The following is a 19,226-nucleotide window of genomic DNA, read 5'->3' on the forward strand; positions in this document are numbered from 1 at the left end:
CGACACCCTCGGGGCTGGGACACTATTGGGGCTGGGACACCCTCGGAGCTGGGACACTATTGGGGCTGCGATACCCTCAGGGCTTGGACATTCTTGGGGCTGGGACACTCTCGGGGCTGGGACACTCTCGGGGCTGGGACACTATTGGGGCTGGGACACCCTCGGAGCTGGGACACTATTGGGGCTGCGACACCCTCGGGGCTTGGACATTCTTGGGGCTGCGACACTCTCGGGGCTGAAACACCCTCGGGGCTTGGACATTCTTGGGGCTGCGATACTCTGGGGGCTGGGACACTCCTGGGGCTGGGACACCCTCGGGGCTGGGACACTCTCGGGGCTGGGCTGACGCCCGGCGGCCGCGGGGAGAACAGCCGAGGCGGGTTGTGCCCTCGGCCCCTTTCCCTCGGCAGCCACACGAGGGAGAGGATGAAGGGAGCGCGTTTTGGCAGGGACGGGCACCGATGTCGGTCCCAGAGCCACTCCCGGAGCGCCCGCAGAGAGCTCGCTTTCCACCGCTAATCTCCGGAGAGTCACAGCAGGGCTCAGGCTGGAAGAGATCACCGTGGGTCATCCCGTCCCACCTCCCTGCTCAGTCAGGGTCATCGCAGAGCACACGGCACGGCAATGCATCCAGGCGATTCTGCAATATCTCCATAAAGGAAGACTCCACACCTTCTCTGGGCAATCTATTTCAGTGCATGGTCACCGCACAGTAAAGAAGTTCTTCTTCCCCCTGTCCAGGTGGAACTTCCTGTGCATTAATTTCTGCCCGTTGCCTCTTGTCCTATTGCTTGGTACCACTGGGCAGAGCCTGCCTTTATCCTCTTAGCACCTCCCTTTGGGTAATTATGCACATTAAAGAGGTCCCCTCTCGGTCGTCTCTTCCCAGGGCTGAACAGACCCAGCTCCCTCAGCCTTTCCTGGTAGGAGATGCTCCAGCCCCCGAGCCATGCCCGTTGCCCCCGCCCGGCCCGGCAGCCGCCGACCTCCTGCGGCAGTGACTACAGGTCCCGGCGGCCCGCGGGCCGGGGATGCTCCCGGGGCGGCCCTTCCGCTGCCGGGCGGCTCCATCCCGGCTTCCCGGTGCCTGTCCGAGCGGAGCGGAGCCGGGCCGCGGCGGGGGCCGGCGGCCGAGGCGGGGGCGTGCGGGGCCGGGCGGAGCCCCGCGGCCGGCGCCATGCGGGGCGAGCCGCCCGCCTGGGCCCCGGGGCCGGCGGCCGCGCTGCTGGAGGAGGCGGCGGACCTGCTGGTGCTGCACCGCGACTTCGCCGCCGCCCTGCAGCGCTGCGAGGCGGGCTGCGACAGCCTGGGGCCCGTTCCCGGCCCCGTTCCCGGCCAGGAGAGGTGCGGGCCCGGCGGCTCCGTCGGGTGGCTCTGGGAAGCTGCTCGGTGCCGCTTCAGCGCCGGGCTGGCTTCCACCTTCAGGCCGCGCCCGCGCTGCTTTGGGGTTTCTTTTAGCCCTGTCGATATGAATGTGTTTCGTCTGTGCGTTTTTTGAGGGAAGTGCGGCGTGCCCAGGAGCCTTCCCTTCGTTTTCTCAGAGTCACAGTGCATATCCTCGGAGGTCGAATTGGCCTTTTTGTAGGGGGCAAGTAGAGGGGGAAGAGGGGAAGCAGAGAACTGTGTGGTACCTGGGCTGCACTGAAGCCCACTTCAAGGGATGCAAGGGGAAATATGGTTGTAAGAAGCGCTTATTTAGCGTGTCTGTTCCTTACCAGTTTTGCAGAAGTGAAATGCTCCCTTTGTGTTGTGGGGATTCAGGCGCTGGCCGAGATGAACCGGTGGAGAGAAGTTCTGTCTTGGGTCCTACAGTACTACCATGTCCCTGAACATCTGCCTCCAAAAGTTCTGGAGTTGTGGTGAGTTTCTGTCTGTTGCTGTCGGATATACACACGGGGCTCGCGTTAATTGCAGGCCAGGCTTGGGTACTATGTGATATTTTTGTTATAAACAAAAATTTGTCTAGCCAAATTAAAATGAAAAATAAAATATTTATTTTGCAATCAAATTCTATCTAGCCAGCCACAAGGAAAGAACAGTGCTGAGCCCAGGGTCAGCCCTGGGTGTGCAACAAGAAGTCGGCCTCAGCAGAGGTTTTCCTCTATGCCCACACATTTCCATCCTGGCACAAGCAGCTTTTATAGGGAAAATTCCACCTGAGGCCGAGATTTTGGCAGTCAGTCTTTTCTTCTATTCAGAGTCTATAGGTTAATAAGATTTTCTTCTTTGGTGGTGAAGAAGAACAATTCAGTGTCCAGGAGTTGTCGAATCCCTTGATGAAGTTTCTGGGAACACTGCATTCACATGTATCTGCCCGAGGATTTCCATGATATCCATCTCAGGTCACGAGATGAGCAGCGCCTGGGGTCCCCATATCTCTCCAGACATGGCCCATCTCCTGGTCGAGCCATGTCCTTGTCCTTTTACATGTAAATCGGGTTCTAATATACACCAGGTCTCACCTGTGAGGGTGGGGGGAACTCCTAATACAAACGTGTATACTCCAACAAATATTCAATATCACATATATCATACTAGAAATGGCACAAATTGTATCTACTACACATAATATTTTCACTTTGTGTGGTGTGAATGAGATCTGGGACAGGCCTTTTCTCTGTGTGCTGGAGCGTGCCTGCAAGATTGCTTCATGGTGACCAAGTCTAAAAGGAGTGATGCTGAGAGAGTAACATCAATAGCCACACCTGTTTTCTGCCTCAGAATTCTCTCTGTGCTTTGATCTTGACCCTGACTGATACCTCATGAGAGCTGCTCATGGATAGTAGCTGTCAGTGATGTCAGCTTCCAGAAAGACTCAGGGTTTTCTCATGCTTCTCCCTTGCATCTCAGTCTCCTGCTGTACAGCAAAGTGGGAGAGCCGCAGGTGATGCTGGAGGTCGGCAGCAGCTGGCTGAGAGCCCACGGCAACCAGAGGCTCCCCGAGTTCGGGTCGCTGCTGGAGCTGTACCTGGCGCAGGTGCTGCTGCCCCTGGGGCGCTTCGAGGGCGCGGAGGAGCTGGTGCGGGGCTGTGCCGTGTTTGACAGCGAGCAGCAGCTGGAATTCCTTGGCACCATCGGCGAGAGCCGCTGCCGCTGGACTCAGCAGGAAGAGACACGCTCGGCTGCTGAGGAGCAGCAAGACCCAGCCACAGAAACTCTTTTAGGTGGGCTTTCACTCTGTTGTTTGTGCTCCTTTTTTACAGTTTCATTTCAAGTCAGCCCCTTACTGGCAAAGGGTAGCAAGTATTAGCTTCATATTAAGAATACTGCCATGATAAACGGGCCATGAGGAAATTCATTGTGTATCACAGCAGGAAATAAAAGACTTAATGACACCTTTGCTGAGAATTGCAAAGCATATGTAGTCTCTGCCAACATCAGAAGATGACAACTAATGCCCAGGATTGAAAGCACTGTGGAGGTTTTGGGGTTTTTTTTTAAGTAAAAAAGGCTACCTGGCAATACTTTAAGGATATGTTCTGTTGGCTCCATGTACAGTTTGCTTCATTTCCATTTACAGTTGAGTCCAAGGAGAACAATGCCTGTCTAACATTTAAAGTACTGCTTCTTCTCCAGAGCTGTAAATCATTTGCTGTTTTCTCCCAGGACAGAAGCTGGCACTACTGTGGTCTAAGATTGTAGTAGAGTAGATGCCTAAAAAAGAAGTATAATGAAGTGTATTACAAAATTGTACTCTTTCTCTGTTGTATAAAAAACCAAAGCAAACCAAACCCAACCCAACCCAACTCTCATGCAATCAGACTTCCAGTATCATAGTTTCTTATTGGCTATATCTGTATGATTACTTTTTAAACTTTACTTTGCCCTAACAGCCCTTCTGTTCTTGTTTTCCAGGGGTGCTGTCCCAAAAGCTCCTGACCATGTTGACATTACTACGTAGAGCACTGAGGTCCATGTCAAACCACTTCTATTTACTTCCTTACAAGAAGATGCTCTTGGCTACTTTTTTGCTGTACCTGGTGGTGGTGAGATTAGACCCAGGTACAGGATTAAGTTTTCCAATTTTTAGAATTCCATTGTGGTTATGGAGAAGAAGTGAGTTGCTTTTAATAAATCTGTTCTGTGTAAATGTCTCAGGGAGACAAAAAATCTGAGTGACTAGGAACTTAATGTGTTTAATGTTTCCAGCTGAAGTGATGTAGAAAGGTGAAGCTCCACAAATGCCAGTTTTCTGCAAACTTTCCAGCAGCCAAGGTACAGACTGTGAGAGGCAGGCAGAGCTGTCCTAGACTCAGCCTTTCCTCATTGAAGGAAGGAAGAGAACTAGGTTTTTATTAATTCTAGTTGGGGGTAGTTCTTTCTTAATATGTTTAGTGTATACTAGTTTTACCTAGTTAATTTTGCTAAGTTGGTTTTACCTTTTTGTTCTGCTTTGCAGCTTCTCCCACATCACTGCCATTCATTTACAAACTGGTCCAGCTCTTCCGACAGGCTTGGGCAGCTGTGCTTCCTCCAATCCATAGGCCTCCAATTCGAGACTAAGTGTCTTCCTCCACTAAAAGTGTCACCTTGGCTTGGGCATGTTACCAGGCTCTTCAGGGGCTCTTCAAATCTGAGATGTGGACTCCTGGAATTTCTTCAGACAGGGAATGGTGGTATATGAATTTCGAAGCCACAGCAAGTGTTCCTGACATTTTGCTTGGTCCTGTCCAACACTAGGGTACAGCCACTCTGTCCATACCTACAACTGAATAAGAATTCTCCTTTTCAAACACTTTGCTTTGGATGTGTGTCTCTTGAGTGAGGGTTGTGTAGCCAGTTATGAACTCTGGAAGAAGTTCTTATCCTTGCAAACGCTGAGCAAGTGTTCTCTGAACAAGTGCAATTCCTGGAGGACCAGTGATTAGGGGAATATTCTGTTTTCCCTGAAGACATCTGGAAAGCCCAGTTCCTGCAGCATGGGATTTAGGACAAGCACATTAAAGAAAAACACTGGAGAAATTAAAGCCTATTGCATTTTGAAAGCCATGTTTTTTCTCTTGTGACTGATGCCTCTTTGAACAGGCACACTGGATTTTAGTCATATTTAAGCCAGAAAGATGAGGAGTTGGGCCAAAAAGACTGTTGTGTTGTATCTACTCTTCTTAAATGCAAATTACAGCACTCAGTGCTTGTCTGATGCATAGCCATTCCTAGAAGCACTTGGTGGTGGTGGTAAGGAAATAAGTTTATTTTTTTTAATTCTATTCTATGTTATTGTATAATTGAACAGCTGAAGTTGTGGCTTTGTTTTGCTCTTTCCCTACCTCTTGCTTTGTTTATGTAGATGTCAAAAAGTCTCTCTGTATATCTAGAATTGCTCCCCAAGCCTCAGTATCCGAAGTTCTGGGTTAGATGGGAGTCATTTAGCAATGCTCTGTCATTCAGAACAAAAATTTATTTTTTATAGAAAGAGATACTTCTCTGACATCACACGACCTTCCCAAGATCATTGGTAGGAAAATTGTGCACCTGCAGGTCTGTCAGCAGACAGCTTCATTTCTGACCACTTGGGGCAGAAATTGGAGGTTTGGGGTGGAACATTAATTTCTCCTCCATCCATTCATCCATCTATCATCAGCTGACAAAAGGTAAATTCCAAGCAGGGAGCACTGATCTAAAAAAATACTGCTTTTAAACTGTTGTGTGCTGGAGGGGACAAGTTAAAGGCGAGAAACCTGGGACAAATTTACCTCTGTCATCCCAGCACCTGTGCCAAAATGGTGCAAACTCACGGATATCAGCCCAAACTACAAAATGTTGTCAGAGCAGCCTTTTTGGTGGGATCTGTTGCTTTGCTCCCTACTGGGGCACTTAGCAAACAGTCTCATCTTCACTACTAAAAACAGTTGTCCGTTTCATCTTAAATTATCCCAAAAAGAGCTACACCCAAGCATTATTGTCAGACAAACTCAGGTTATTTGTGAGTGTAATAATGACCTTCCCTAGTTGTCTCAAGAGATTTTAAAACCCAAACCAATCCCATATGCATGCCTCCCCAAAGTTTTTGTCTGCCAGGACTTTACACCAGGTTAAGTAGCACATATTTCCATATAAAAAAGTAATTTCTGATATACTCTGCACACACAGGGAAGAGCAGCCTTTGATACTGCTTTGGTATTGATATTTCAGTTTATTACTGAAACCAACACTTGATGTGAAATCAGATAGAATGAAACACAGAAGCTCTGTCTGGAGATGAGCTCTTCCAAGAAATGACCAGGATCAGTCCTCTGCCCCCCTGCTTTGCAAGGCCTCTGGTTAAATCCTTTGTAAGCCAGTTAATGAAATGGCAAACTTCACTCTTGAAGTCAGGCCAAATTCTCATCAAAGTGACTGTTAGGTAATGAACAATTTTAGCTGTAATCTTCTGGCATCATTTTTAGTTGGATGGCAGAGATGCTGTTTTGGAGGTTGGTTTGGACCAATGGTTTCAGCAGGCCATACATTTTAGGATGCTGTTAAGTGTCCTTTACTAGGACTTTTAACATTCAACTTTAAGTGTAGGTTGGTAACCTTGACTTTATTGGAGTACTACTGATTTAGAATTTATATTGTTTTTAATTCATCATGAGAAAGCAAGAAGGCAGAAATAAGCTATCAGGGTTTTTTTGCAATTAATACTGAAACTGCAGTATCTAATTTTTATAATAAAGTGACTACTGATTTACCTCTGTAGAGTTGCTTGTTTGTGCTGTGATTTGAGTATATGAAAAAAAGAAGTATTTGTTGTATTGATACACTAAAAAGTATATCATAGTTTTCAAGAATTGTTTCACATTGTTTCATAGTTTCAGCATATTTGAATTAAGTCGAGAATGTCTTCAGTGTGAATCTGATGAGATTTAATCCACTGATGATGTTGGTAAAGTGTAAGTCTGCATTTTGGCATGGGCAAGACCAATACTACCAAGAATAAAGTATCTGGTATTCATCATTATTAGATAAATGTATCTTTATATTATTTACAACTACATTATATATTATATATAATACTATATATTATTTATAACTACAGTTCTGACCTTAATGTATTAGGGGAGAAAATTATACTAATAAAAAGTAAAAATACATAGCACAGTTCTCTGTTTCAGGAATAATGCCTGAAAACCAGTATTTTTATAAATGTAGGTACTTCATTACTAGGTTTGGGAAGTTCAGAAATTCTGAAATGAGATGCTGCTGGTTCTCCCAGCAGGTGGCAACAGACTAACAGAAAACAATTATACAGGGAACACAAGGAAAGTGTTTAAATCTTCATTCACTTACTGAGGAAGGTATTAAAATGTGTGGGAAATGCAAAGACTTACACGTCCCAAATGAAAAGCAAAAGAGGATTTTGTGTGATCACCTAAGAGCTTACTAAGAGTTCACTGTTTTGTAAAATGGCATAATAATGTTCTAAAATAATCCATAATTCTGACACTATTGGTGAGTCATTTAGGTACCAGGCTTTAGGGAGGGAGTGAGGTACATCCAGTAGAGGATAAAAAGCATTTAACTGTCCTTCATTTGTCTGTTGATGCATTTCAAACTCCAGCATATTGAGTTGTGGGAAGAAGGAGGAATCATGTCACATTCAGGGTGATGATGTTTGTCTGCCCAAGGCAGTGATGGAGCCCTGTAGTCCTGGTTGTAGCTGAGTACCTGCCTGCCCATGGGAAGTGTGAATCCACTCCTTGGTTTGCTTTGCTTGTGTGCACAACTCTTGCTTTGTGTGTTAAACTATACCTCAATGCACAGGTTCCCTCTGACTCTTCTGATTTAGTGCTCAGTTGCCAGCTGGGGTTAAACCAGTACAACACTACTTCTGAGTTCTAGATTATTCAAAAATGCCATTTTCAGAGATGTGTCTATTTTTAATTAGAGAAAAAGGCTTTAGGTTTCATATGGCAGCTCACCATCTGCCCACAGAGGTTGAATGCCAGCATCCATCAAGATGACTTACTTTCCAAGAATCCAGGTCCAGGTCATATGTGCCTCATGTCTCTATGGTCTCGCACTGGCAGAGAAAATGCCACAAAGGACAGTTGCAAATAATTTAGTAATTCACAGACCTCTTTTAGATTTTGTTGCTGCTAGAGCTGATACATTGACTCAAAGTGTGCCTAATAGGTTTTGGGTGGTGGGCTGCTCAAAGTAGTTGCTTTGAGACCCTTTTCTGATTCTCTGAAGCTGTGAGCATTAACATTTCAGATTGTCCAGAGCACTAGAGCTTGTCTGGAATGTTACTACTTCCACTAGAAGAAAAACACTAGAGCAACCTATTCTTTATTCTCAAAGCAATGAGCTAATGGTTTTCTGAAGAACTCTGAAATTCAGCTTAAGCAAAGCTGCAGATGAAAATGATAACGGACTTTCTTTGTTTAAAAACTATTATGGCTCCAGAAATTATGGCTCTGTAGCTTTTTCCAGCCAAAATCAGAGTAATTATTTGCAGGTTTACGTAAAGAACAGCAAAATGAAGACTATACCAAAGTGAGTTTATAAAAACCAGTATGAACTAGTTCTCACTGTTAAAATATAGGTGTTAAAGAAGGTACTTCTGTGTTACCAGCAGTGGCAGAACAATTTATTAGTATCATCATGACAGAGTAGATTAACCTACATTTTAGGAATTGTTTACTTAATGTCTGCTGATTAAACATCATCATAAACAGTACATTTATAAAGTCTGGGGATACATGACACATTCAAGCAATTAAGTGTGTCTTCTTCTTTGTTACCCAGGGGTTGCAAACAGGAGGATTTCTCTGCTGAGAGAAGCTGATGCTTTCCAGTGGTGAGCTAGGGCAGAAAGAGCAAAGTGGTGGAGGCAACTGCACTAATTTGGTGTCAGAATGTTCCAGATAATAAACACTGTAATAAAGAACAAATTTCTTTCTGTTTGGGCAGAGAAGTGAGAGTCTGTACTGCAAGCTGTCCCATACTCCTGACAGCCTGGATGACTGCACATGGAAAGAGAAGTAATAGAAGTAAATTGAAATGTTAATAGAGAAGCCAGGAGATTATTTAAAAGTGCTAGTAGAGCACACTTAAGTATGGTAATTATGTTTACTTTCCAGATCTCTATTTTTGTTTTTGTTCTATCCTTCTCTTTTCCATTCATTTGCTCTCTTATGCCTTCTGTACTGGAATTTAGGTGTGATTTTCATCTACAGAAGTACGTGTTGGCAGAACAGGGAGCTGGGATGGCGTGTGCATTGCAGGTGATGTAAAACCCCCAAGGTGTGAGAAAGCACGGTGTAAACACGAGTTACATGGCCACGCTCCAAATCAACAAGCGTGCCAACCCTGGCTGCACTGAGCTGGAAGCTGGGGTGTTTGTGAGCCCGGGCTGTGTGGCTGGGTTTGCACAGGAGGGGTGCTGGAGGCAGCAGGGTGACCTCGTGTCGCGGCGCTGTGACGCTGAAGCGCAGCAGCAGGTGCCAGGCCCAGGGTGCCTCCTGCCCTGCAGCCCAGAGCCAGGCTCCAGCACAGACCTGCCACCAGCGCTCCCAAAGGGAGGGAAACACCTCTGGAGACACCATGGTAAGGGGGATGGGGGCACACGGGGACTGGGAGGGCTGTGGGTGAGGGGAGGCAGTGGGGTCTGCTGTCCTTATCAGCAGGTTTTGCCACCGAACCCTGATCTCACACACCACTCACCATGTAAGAGAATGGGAAAGGAGTGCAGAAAACCTCACTGAAGCATTACCACTACATAACTATAATCTCACTAGTAATAGTGAGATTATATTATTTTATAATCCCACTATATTGGGATTATAAAACAGATATGGAGTCTTAGCTGTTTGGTACTTTCTGTTGTGACCATGTTTTCTCAACACCAATTCATTTTCATATGAGACAATTTTTTTTAGAAATAAACCAAAAAAACTTATTTACCTTTGTGTCTGTTTCAAATTAATTTAGCCCCAATGGCTATACTGTCCATAGCTATAGAGGGTATGCATGTGTGTTTCTGGAGTCCATGAATCCTTTTATATATGTATGTGTTTGAGTAAGTGAAAAAAAATGCCCTTTGTTTTTAAGTGTTGGGTGTTTGTTATAAATTTGTATAAATCTTTCAAAACCTCTTAGAATGTGAAAAAATCCATTTCACCTTGTACCCCAGTATATTTCTAGCACTGAGTCTAATTTTGGTGCAGAGATAGAGCTATGATACTTTCTGCCAGCTTATCTCACAGGCAAAATACTTCCACGGGCTTCCCAGACCTAAGGAAGTGACAATGTTTGTGGAACAGCTGGAAGACTAAAGTCTGCCTTTTGCAGTAAATCCTGGAGCCAGGTATTAATTTGTTTTTTTAAGAGTCAAAGCTGTCCCAAAGGTTTAGTTTCAAAAAGGATCTGGTCCTTTCTATTGTTTCTTTATTAGACCTGTCCTGGGTCTACAGACATTAGTGGTGGGATGTGAAATATGAGTTTGGAACAGGCTCCAAAATAAAATATCACATAAAGATCAGTTTACTCTGACTGTGACGCTGCAGAAGGCCCACCCTCTTCCCTTGTGAAAGTCTGGCATCTATTTTAATGCTGTTCACTATGCAAAGTCAGAAACCTCTTTTTCACTGTCTTCTCTCTTTGGCAGAGTATTTCCAAATTCCAGAGTATTTCCTGCTGGGGAAGAAGATGAAATGGCTCAAAATACAGAGTTGAGATATAGTTTCAAACTAGTGCAGCTGAAAACTCAGTCTGAAATGTCTTCAACTACAGTCCTATATGAAGCTTTACTATATTAACTTCCTAAGGCAGCATTTACTTGTTCTATCTGTGAAAAAACAGACCAATTCCTCTACATACCTAAAGAAGTGAGCAAAGCAGCTCTTTAAGTTTAAAATACTGCTTGACTTGTAATTGTTGTTTTGCTTTAAAAGATATCCTTTTTAAAATCCAGTTGGCATCATTGCTGTGTTTGAAAAGAAAAGAAACACTTAATTTTCTTGCTGCCTGCCAGCCTCACAGATTTACACTGGGATTTGAAAGAAAAGGCAGGAGCCTGCCCTGTGGAAAGTCAGCATTAATTGAATTCCCTAAGCCCAAATATGCCTTAGGTGTCTCCTGAATAATCCTCCAAATTGCAACACACTGACTTAAGAAGCCCCACTGTCACTCAACTCAGAGACTTTTGCACAACTCAATTGACAAAAACAGGGTTGTGCAAGTACACTTGAGAGCTCATGCATTTGCAGAGTCAGCAAAAAATTTCAGCTTAGAAATGAGTACTAAATCAAAATGATTTATTTCCTTGAATGAAAGATTTAAATTGAGCTTTCATGTTCATTTGAACTCCTGGGGAATGACTAGCTGGAGCAGTGCTGAATTTTGAAATTCTAGTTGCTTCTGGGAAAATGTCTTCAGTTATGTTTCTTAAACACAAATACATGTGAAATTGTGAAGAAAACACTGCTCCAGAGATTTTGCTGGTGACACATTGTGACTGAAAATTTAGTTTTTGGGAAGGATACATTTAATTCTCAGATCACAGAATGATTTTGCTAGGTAAGCAGTTACAGAATTTAATTTAAAAAAAAAAAAAACAAAACAAAACTGGTCAAATCTGATAGTGCCATTGGTTATCTCTAAATGCAATATTACAAAACAAGAATGAGTGAGAACCATCCTCTGCTCTTAAAGCCAGGCCTGCTTCATAGCTGGGCATCTCAATTCTCCTTCCCTCTCCAAAGCCTGGCAGTGGTCAGTGAGCTGGTCACTGGAAACCATTCTTGACAATTAGTTGTTTTCTGCATGGTGCCCAAGCATTGTCTGAAAAAATATTAACTGGCCTAGGCCAAAACTGTGCCAATTTTTTGAATTATCAATCAACACAGGAGATGACAGGCCAGAGTTCAGTACTATGACCTGTCTTTTTTTTATTCCCTAGGATAGACAGGGCCCTGGGGATCACAAAACCAGAGCTCAGGCAGCTTTAATTGCTCCAAAACAGAAACCAAATCTAAAAATATACACATACATGAAACCACTCTGTCCTCAAAAAAACTTTTCACTACACACTATGCACAGAGTTGCAATTGCTGGGACTAATCCAGAAGTATTTGCTTTATAATTTTGCTTGTGAACTTATGAAATCCAGCACCAGGGCCTTCATGCTCCTGTATTTTTAAGTGTACAGGATTTTGGAGCAATTGACACCTGCCTGCTTTAGCCTGGTGTTACAGAGTTTTCTCTTCCTGGCTGCTACAGAAACAATGCTGGAAATCATGCAAATACACTATACTGCAATGGCACTGCCTGACAAGCAATGGACCCATGATGTGAAATTAATGCCTGCTCAGGAGCTGGAAGGAACATTTGTTTTGACCAGGAAAATCTGGAATAATTTCCTTAGGTGAAAGCAACTCTTCCAAGTTTCCACGCTGGCGTGCTATCAGAGGGTAGAAGGATCAAAAGGCATCACCTGCCTTGGGTTACATAAGGGTGAAGGATGCCACATGGCTGTGTCAGGTTCCAGCCAGGAGTAAAAATAAACTAAACTGGGATGTGCTTCTCAGCAGAGCCAATCCAGGAAGAAAGGTGGGGTTTGTGTAATTGAAAATAATTTTTCCTGACTGTTTTAATATACTTCTGTAGTATAGCACACAGATCTCAATTTTTTAAAGAACTGTCCCAGTATCTGGCATGTGCATGTGCAATCTCATTGTGGTCATGGGACTGAACAACCACATGAACAGCTGACAGTGACAATTCACTGTCTTTTTTGGAAAAGCAATACACTGGGAAAAGGTAAACACCAGGAATAAGGAGGGTTAAGGTACACTGATTTTTCTGACCCTGCCTCTCCTCTCTCCCTTCAGCGCGAGTGCATCTCTGTTCATGTTGGCCAGGCTGGAGTGCAGATAGGAAATGCGTGCTGGGAACTCTTCTGTCTGGAGCATGGCATTCAGCCTGATGGCACCTTCAAGGACCTGCAGGACAAACTCGGCTCTGATGACTCTTTTACCACATTTTTCAATGAAACAGCCACTGGGAAGCACGTGCCACGGGCTGTAATGGTGGACTTGGAACCAACTGTGGTAGGTCAGTATAGAAACAAACCTGCGAAATGGAGATGAGACTGCTTTTCCCCATATCAGCATGCTGTGTCACCAGTCTTCACTGGCACAAAGTGGCCCTTTGCACCTCAGGCTACCACTAGGTAGCATTAAATTAATTTTCTTGTGACATAGGATGCCACATTCTATCACAGGTGTTGCAAACATAAGAACAAGAGGACCCCCAGCAATTTAATAGCTGGTACAAAGAGTGCATACAACTTCTCTTTGCATCAATAATTAACTTTTAGGTTTGTTTATCATTACATTTTTGCCATTCAGATTCTGCTTCAGTTTGGATTCAAAGCGGGACCCTGACCGCTTCCCTCCAAGAATAGAAGAATGTCTAAAAATTGGGACACCTGAATTTCTTCACACTTTTTTTTTCTGGGGACTTGTGGATGCAGGCTGTACTTGTCACCAACAAGCTCATGAGAAGATAAGTGGCTGGATTGAAGATGCACAATAAATCAAACAAATGCAACAATGAAAAAATGCTCCAGAGACATTTCCCTTCTCAATCAGCATCTGTCTTTTGGCATCATGAGCTCCTGTGACTGAGAGCATGCACTGGTGCCAACAACAACCAGAATTTGTTGGCACTAGAGCACATTCTTACAATTTCTCTTTCTTCTTCAGATGAAGTACGGACTGGCACCTTCCGGGAACTTTTTCATCCAGAGCAGCTGATTACTGGAAAGGAAGATGCAGCCAATAACTATGCCCGTGGCCACTACACCATTGGCAAGGAAAGCATTGATATGGTGCTGGATCGTGTCCGTAAGCTGGTAAGACCCAGTAGTTCTGAAACAGCAGTTTGGACTCTACAGATGAAAGAAGGGCAGAGCTAACAGCTTGTTAATTGCAAACTATACTGACGGTTCAGAAAAGAGATCGCAAGTCACACAGATGGTATCTTGGACGTGGTATAGAAGAGAGAAGCCCAGTAGCTCACTTCCCAGCTGCATGCCTCCAGGCATTTTTATAAAGTAGTTACAAATATATAATTTTTCATTATTAGCACAGCCCTACAGCCCCAGTTCTGATACTGAAGGGTGGGCTATGCAGTTGTACATTGCTGGTTTCAGCTAGAATAACAGAGCAGTGTGGAGTTCAGAGAGAGAGAGGCCCCGACAGATCCCTCTGTCAAAAGCTGAGACATCCAGGAAAGCAAAGGTTGGAACTATCACCAACCTTTTCCCAGGAAAACTTGACATGAAATCTATGCTGTATACTGCCTAGGACTGCTCACTCCTTCAGCTCACAGAGCAAAGTCTTTCCCACCTTTTCCAGCTGCCGCTGTTTCACTTTCTCTTTTGCCTTCTAGACTGATGCCTGTTCTGGGCTGCAAGGATTCCTGATCTTCCACAGCTTTGGTGGCGGTACCGGCTCTGGATTTACCTCCTTGCTGATGGAACGCCTCTCTGTGGATTACGGAAAGAAGTCCAAACTGGAGTTTGCCATCTACCCAGCCCCTCAGGTCTCCACTGCTGTGGTGGAACCCTACAATTCCATCCTGACCACGCACACCACACTGGAGCATTCCGACTGCGCCTTCATGGTGGATAACGAGGCCATCTACGACATCTGCCGCCGGAACCTGGACATCGAGCGGCCCACCTACACCAACCTGAACCGCCTGATCAGCCAGATCGTGTCCTCCATCACCGCCTCTCTGCGCTTCGACGGTGCCCTCAACGTGGACCTGACGGAGTTCCAGACCAACCTGGTGCCCTACCCACGCATCCACTTCCCCTTGGTGACCTACGCCCCCATCATCTCCTGCGACAGAGCGCACCACGAGCAGCTCTCGGTGGCCGAGATCACCAACGCCTGCTTCGAGCCCAACAACCAGATGGTGAAGTGTGACCCAAGGCACGGCAAGTACATGGCCTGCTGCATGCTCTACCGTGGTGACGTCGTCCCCAAGGACGTCAACGTGGCCATTGCTGCCATCAAGACCAAGAGAACCATCCAGTTTGTCGACTGGTGTCCGACAGGCTTCAAGGTGAGTAGGGCTGCCACAAGCTTCTCTTTAGTGTTGAAAGGGGAGGTTCAGTCTAGTAGAAAACTTGTATTTTTAAAGTTTTCTGTCTCATCTCTTTCTCCTATTTCCCCCGGAACACAGGGGAATATAGATATTTCCCAGTGAACTTAAGAAGGATGCATTTATATAAAATGTGACTTTTCTCCTTTGGACATCCCATTGACACAGGCTCTTACATATTTAAATAAGTGAAAATTCAAAGTGTGTATGGGTTAAAATTGAAAGAAATTTTAATTTCAGATCTGATCTTTGGAACAGCCAATGAGCATTGCCTCTGAGGCACAATCTAAAACTGACGAAAAATCAAAGCTGATAAAATTAATAAAGGAAGTGCTGATATTGGGGAATCTCTTAGTTAACCTAGAAATATTATACAGCCTATCCCCACTGGTTACACAGCAGTGTCTGGAAATATATTTTCAACAATAATACAGACATTACCAGTGGAAAAGTATTTCTCATACAAACAGCTCCTTCAACAATGAAAACTTCCAACTGGGAACCAGCTTTTTATGTTAGTTAAGAAAGCTACAAACTCGTCAGTGTGCATTAAGCAGTAGAATAGTATAGATATTAGGGTGTGTTTCATGCTCTTTGACATTTGTAATGGCATTTGCCATCTGGTACCACTCTACCCCAGCATCTGTAACTTCACTCATCTTTCTTCAGCTCTTTGACTGCCTCCTGCTTATTTTACAGCCTTGTCTCACATTCCCATTTCCAGGTGGGGATCAACTACCAGCCTCCTACAGTTGTTCCTGGTGGAGACCTGGCCCAAGTTCAGCGGGCGGTCTGCATGCTGAGCAACACCACAGCCATCGCTGAGGCTTGGGCAAGGCTTGACCACAAGTTTGACCTGATGTATGCCAAGAGAGCTTTTGTGCACTGGTATGTGGGTGAGGGCATGGAGGAGGGAGAGTTTGCAGAGGCCCGAGAGGACCTGGCTGCCCTGGAAAAGGACTATGAAGAAGTGGGAACTGACTCATTTGAAGAAGAAAATGATGGGGAGTGATTTTAAAATACATTTTGTTCCTGGTGAGCACAGAATTGTCTCTGCATCACTGTACTGCATGTGTCAACAATTAGGTCAGCTTTTCTGTACGTTAAATTTATGAACATAAATTTAGGGGAGGACATTTTTTATTACATAAATGACAGGCAAATTTTCCTGTATGACATCATCAGCTGTAGTAATGCCCCACAACTCCCAGTAATGTGAAAAGACTTGCTCTCCCTTGCACATTTAATGTGAGCCTCTCTAAGCTCTAGTTACATGATAAACTCACTACATTCCATGGAGATGATCCCAAAAAGCTGCAGAGCCCTGCTTCCTGCTCCTGCATAAGCAAACAGGGACACCACAGACACCTGCCAAAGCCGGGATTCTATGGGATACCCAGTCAGCTACAGCACTCTGCTGGATGTTTGGAAAGTCATGGCAATCAGGTGAAGTCCCAGGGGACTGGAAAAAGAGAAACATTGTCCCCAGTGTTAAAAAGGGCAGAAAGGAGGCTCCTGGTGGCTGCCAAACTCTTGGCCTCACCTCTGTGCCTGGGAAGATGGTGGAAGAAATCCTCCAAGAAGATATGCCAAGGCATAAGGAGGGTAAATTTAATTGGATATTCATGGAAAAATTAACTGGGCACTTATGCATGGAGTACCTAGATGCTCATGCATAAACTAATTGGGAATTTATTAACACCTTTGTGCAACAAATGAGATATTGTCCTGCTTTTTGATTAGGTTCTCCTACATGCATTTGTGATCCTCCTTGCTCATTTCAGAATCTGGATTATTTTTTTATGATGCTAATAGAGAATTCCTTTCAAGAAGGACCTATAAAAAGTGAGGCAATTCTTAGAAACACCCAAGTTGCCTTTCAAGATTGAACTTTCAAACCTGAAAACCTTTGTGGGACTGATTCTGCCAGATTTTCTCTCAAAAAGTAAGACAATATCTCTCCTTTGTTCACAGTTGTGTTCATAAATTCTCTGTTAATTAACACACGACTGTTAATTACCTCACATTTCCCACCCTTTCCCCCTTATATTTCTCATCCTTTTTCCACCTCATGTTTTCTGCCCCTTTTTCTTCTCTTTTTTCATCTCATCTTTCCTGCCATTTTTCTCTCTTTTTCTGCCCTTTCCCCCCTCTGTTTAAATACCAAATGTTGAAAAAAGGGAGATTTTCCTTCAATTAAACCCTAAATAATGGAAAAGGCAAGTTTTCCTTTAATTGATACCCTTAAAATCACAGGTGAAGGTGGATCCCCTTCAATTTAAACACATAGAATAATGAAAAAGTAGGTTTTGCCCTCAATTTAAACCCCTTTTCCATCGAACTCCTCTTTTTTCTGATGTCATTGGGGCACACTGGGGAGGGACTGGGCAGGAGACTAGAGGCATTGTGAGGGGATTGGGAAGATGAAATAAAAAAGAGAAAGGAAAAGGATTTTCCCTGTGCTGCCCCACCTGCTCAGGTGTGCTGCTCCCCTCTCCTGTCCTGGGGCACAGGGATTGTCCCTTTGCACACCCTGAGCAATGCCCCAGGAGCACCCAGGTGTTCCCCCTGCCCTGCAGATGTGTCACTGCTGTCCCTGGAGAGATTCCAGAGATCACCCACTCCAGCAGGTACAGTAACTCCCTGAGAGCTGCCCTTGGCAGGGCCAGCCCCTCCTCATCCTCACTGACCACACCTGGGGCTGCTTCATCCCCTCCTCATCCTCACTGAGCACACCTGGGGCTGCTTCATCCCCTCCTCATCCTCACTGAGCACACCTGGGGCAGCCCTGACCCTCCTCATGCTCACTGAGCACCCCGGAGCTTCCCTGGACACTGATTTACGCAGGGATTTCACTAAATCCCACTCTGAGTCTCACTCAACAAGCCAAGCAAACCTTGCTGCTGTTCACATTGTTATTAGTAAAAATGATCAAGCCGAATAAATAATAAAATGTTACATGTAATATGGATAATTGGTGTCTATAAATAGATATATATAGATATCATATGTTATATTGCCGAGAGATATTTGTATAAAATTTTAAGCATGTGAGTCAGAGCCAGGGGATTGCCTCACATATGTCGAAACCACCTGACAAGAGGGAGGAGGACTTCATTTACAAATGAATAAACGTAGCTGGCCTGGAGATGTGTCATTCCCCAAGGTGACCCGAGGAAGTCCCAAGCTCGACTGGATAAATATCTAAGATTGAGACAGCTGGAGCCACCAGAAAGATACATCTCAATGCCAAGTTCCAGTAACTCAATCAGGGACATACATCACGCTCTCGGACACGGTTTTCTCCAACTCAATGTAGAGAAAAGAAACTCCATTAACATGTGAAAAACACCAATCACTTGGTTTTTAAAATTTTTAAAGTTTAATAATAATATATAAAAATAGTAATACAATTAGAGTAGTAAAATTTAGAGTTAGGACAATTACAAGACAATAAAAAGCAAAGAATTCTGGGTGTCCGGATGCTCTTGGACACTAAGTAACGACAAGCATGCCTTGTGTACAAAGGAATAACCTTAAAAGCAATAGCTTGTTGCATATTTATACATCTCATACATGATGCATAAATTCCTTGCAAATTAAGAGCTTTTTTGGTTTTTGTCAACTTCTTCCCCTTAATCCTGGTGGTTCCAAAAAGCTGGAGAGAAGGTGGAAGAATGTTTGTCTTTTCTGATAAGGAGGCAGTAACTCTTTATGGGCCCCAAATCACTGCCATCTCTGTATGAAGAGTTTCTTGATTATTTCATCTCTTGCTTGAGCCAGTAAAAAAAAAATCTTACATCGTAGAGTTTCTATTTCAACATTATGTTGCAACCTAAAACTGTATTTAACACACTACTTAAGAGAATTAATACAGCATAACTTTCTAACATTACACATATAATATTCATTGTAACATTTGCGAAAAGCCAATCATAAAGTATGCATTTTTCACAGGTATGTAGGAGTCTGAAAGGAAGAAAAGCTTGATCACAAGAACACTGCTTCAGGCAGAATAAGCTCTTTGAAAACCGCTTGAACAGGACGGTCAGGGTGAATGTAGGGGCCCCTCTGCTGTAGTGGTCAGACCTGTGTCTCACCCAGCACTGATCCTGGGCTTGGCACTG

General features: G+C 44.4%; 2 protein-coding genes across 4 annotated transcripts; both read left to right on the forward strand.

Moving 5' to 3' along the window:
- Nucleotides 1-833: 833 nt before the first annotated feature.
- On the forward strand, nucleotides 834-6,678 carry PEX26 (peroxisomal biogenesis factor 26). Of its 2 annotated transcripts, none has more exons than XM_085570047.1 (5): nucleotides 834-923; nucleotides 1,762-1,859; nucleotides 2,851-3,164; nucleotides 3,856-4,002; nucleotides 4,400-6,678. In XM_085570047.1, the coding sequence occupies exons 1-5, from the start codon at nucleotides 849-851 to the stop codon at nucleotides 4,501-4,503; spliced, it is 738 nt and encodes a 245-aa protein (XP_085426173.1). In that variant the 5' UTR covers nucleotides 834-848; the 3' UTR covers nucleotides 4,504-6,678. The 2 variants fall into 2 exon arrangements, with proteins under 2 accessions (XP_085426173.1, XP_021407655.3); XM_021551980.4 differs by lacking the exon at nucleotides 834-923 and adding an exon at nucleotides 1,163-1,344 and having other exon boundaries at nucleotides 1,719-1,859.
- Nucleotides 6,679-7,218: 540 nt separating this feature from the next.
- TUBA8 (tubulin alpha 8) lies at nucleotides 7,219-18,064 on the forward strand. 2 transcript variants are annotated; one of them, XM_085570038.1, is made up of 6 exons: nucleotides 7,219-9,531; nucleotides 10,179-10,291; nucleotides 12,816-13,038; nucleotides 13,692-13,840; nucleotides 14,380-15,060; nucleotides 15,824-18,064. In XM_085570038.1, the coding sequence occupies exons 3-6, from the start codon at nucleotides 13,011-13,013 to the stop codon at nucleotides 16,109-16,111; spliced, it is 1,146 nt and encodes a 381-aa protein (XP_085426164.1). In that variant the 5' UTR covers nucleotides 7,219-9,531; nucleotides 10,179-10,291; nucleotides 12,816-13,010; the 3' UTR covers nucleotides 16,112-18,064. The 2 variants fall into 2 exon arrangements, with proteins under 2 accessions (XP_085426164.1, XP_021407585.1); XM_021551910.4 differs by lacking the exon at nucleotides 10,179-10,291.
- Nucleotides 18,065-19,226: the final 1,162 nt, after the last annotated feature.

This window comes from Lonchura striata, chromosome 1A, assembly GCF_050655825.1.
Source record: "Lonchura striata isolate lonStrDom1 chromosome 1A, ASM5065582v1, whole genome shotgun sequence".
Classification (NCBI taxonomy): Eukaryota; Metazoa; Chordata; class Aves; order Passeriformes; family Estrildidae; genus Lonchura; species Lonchura striata.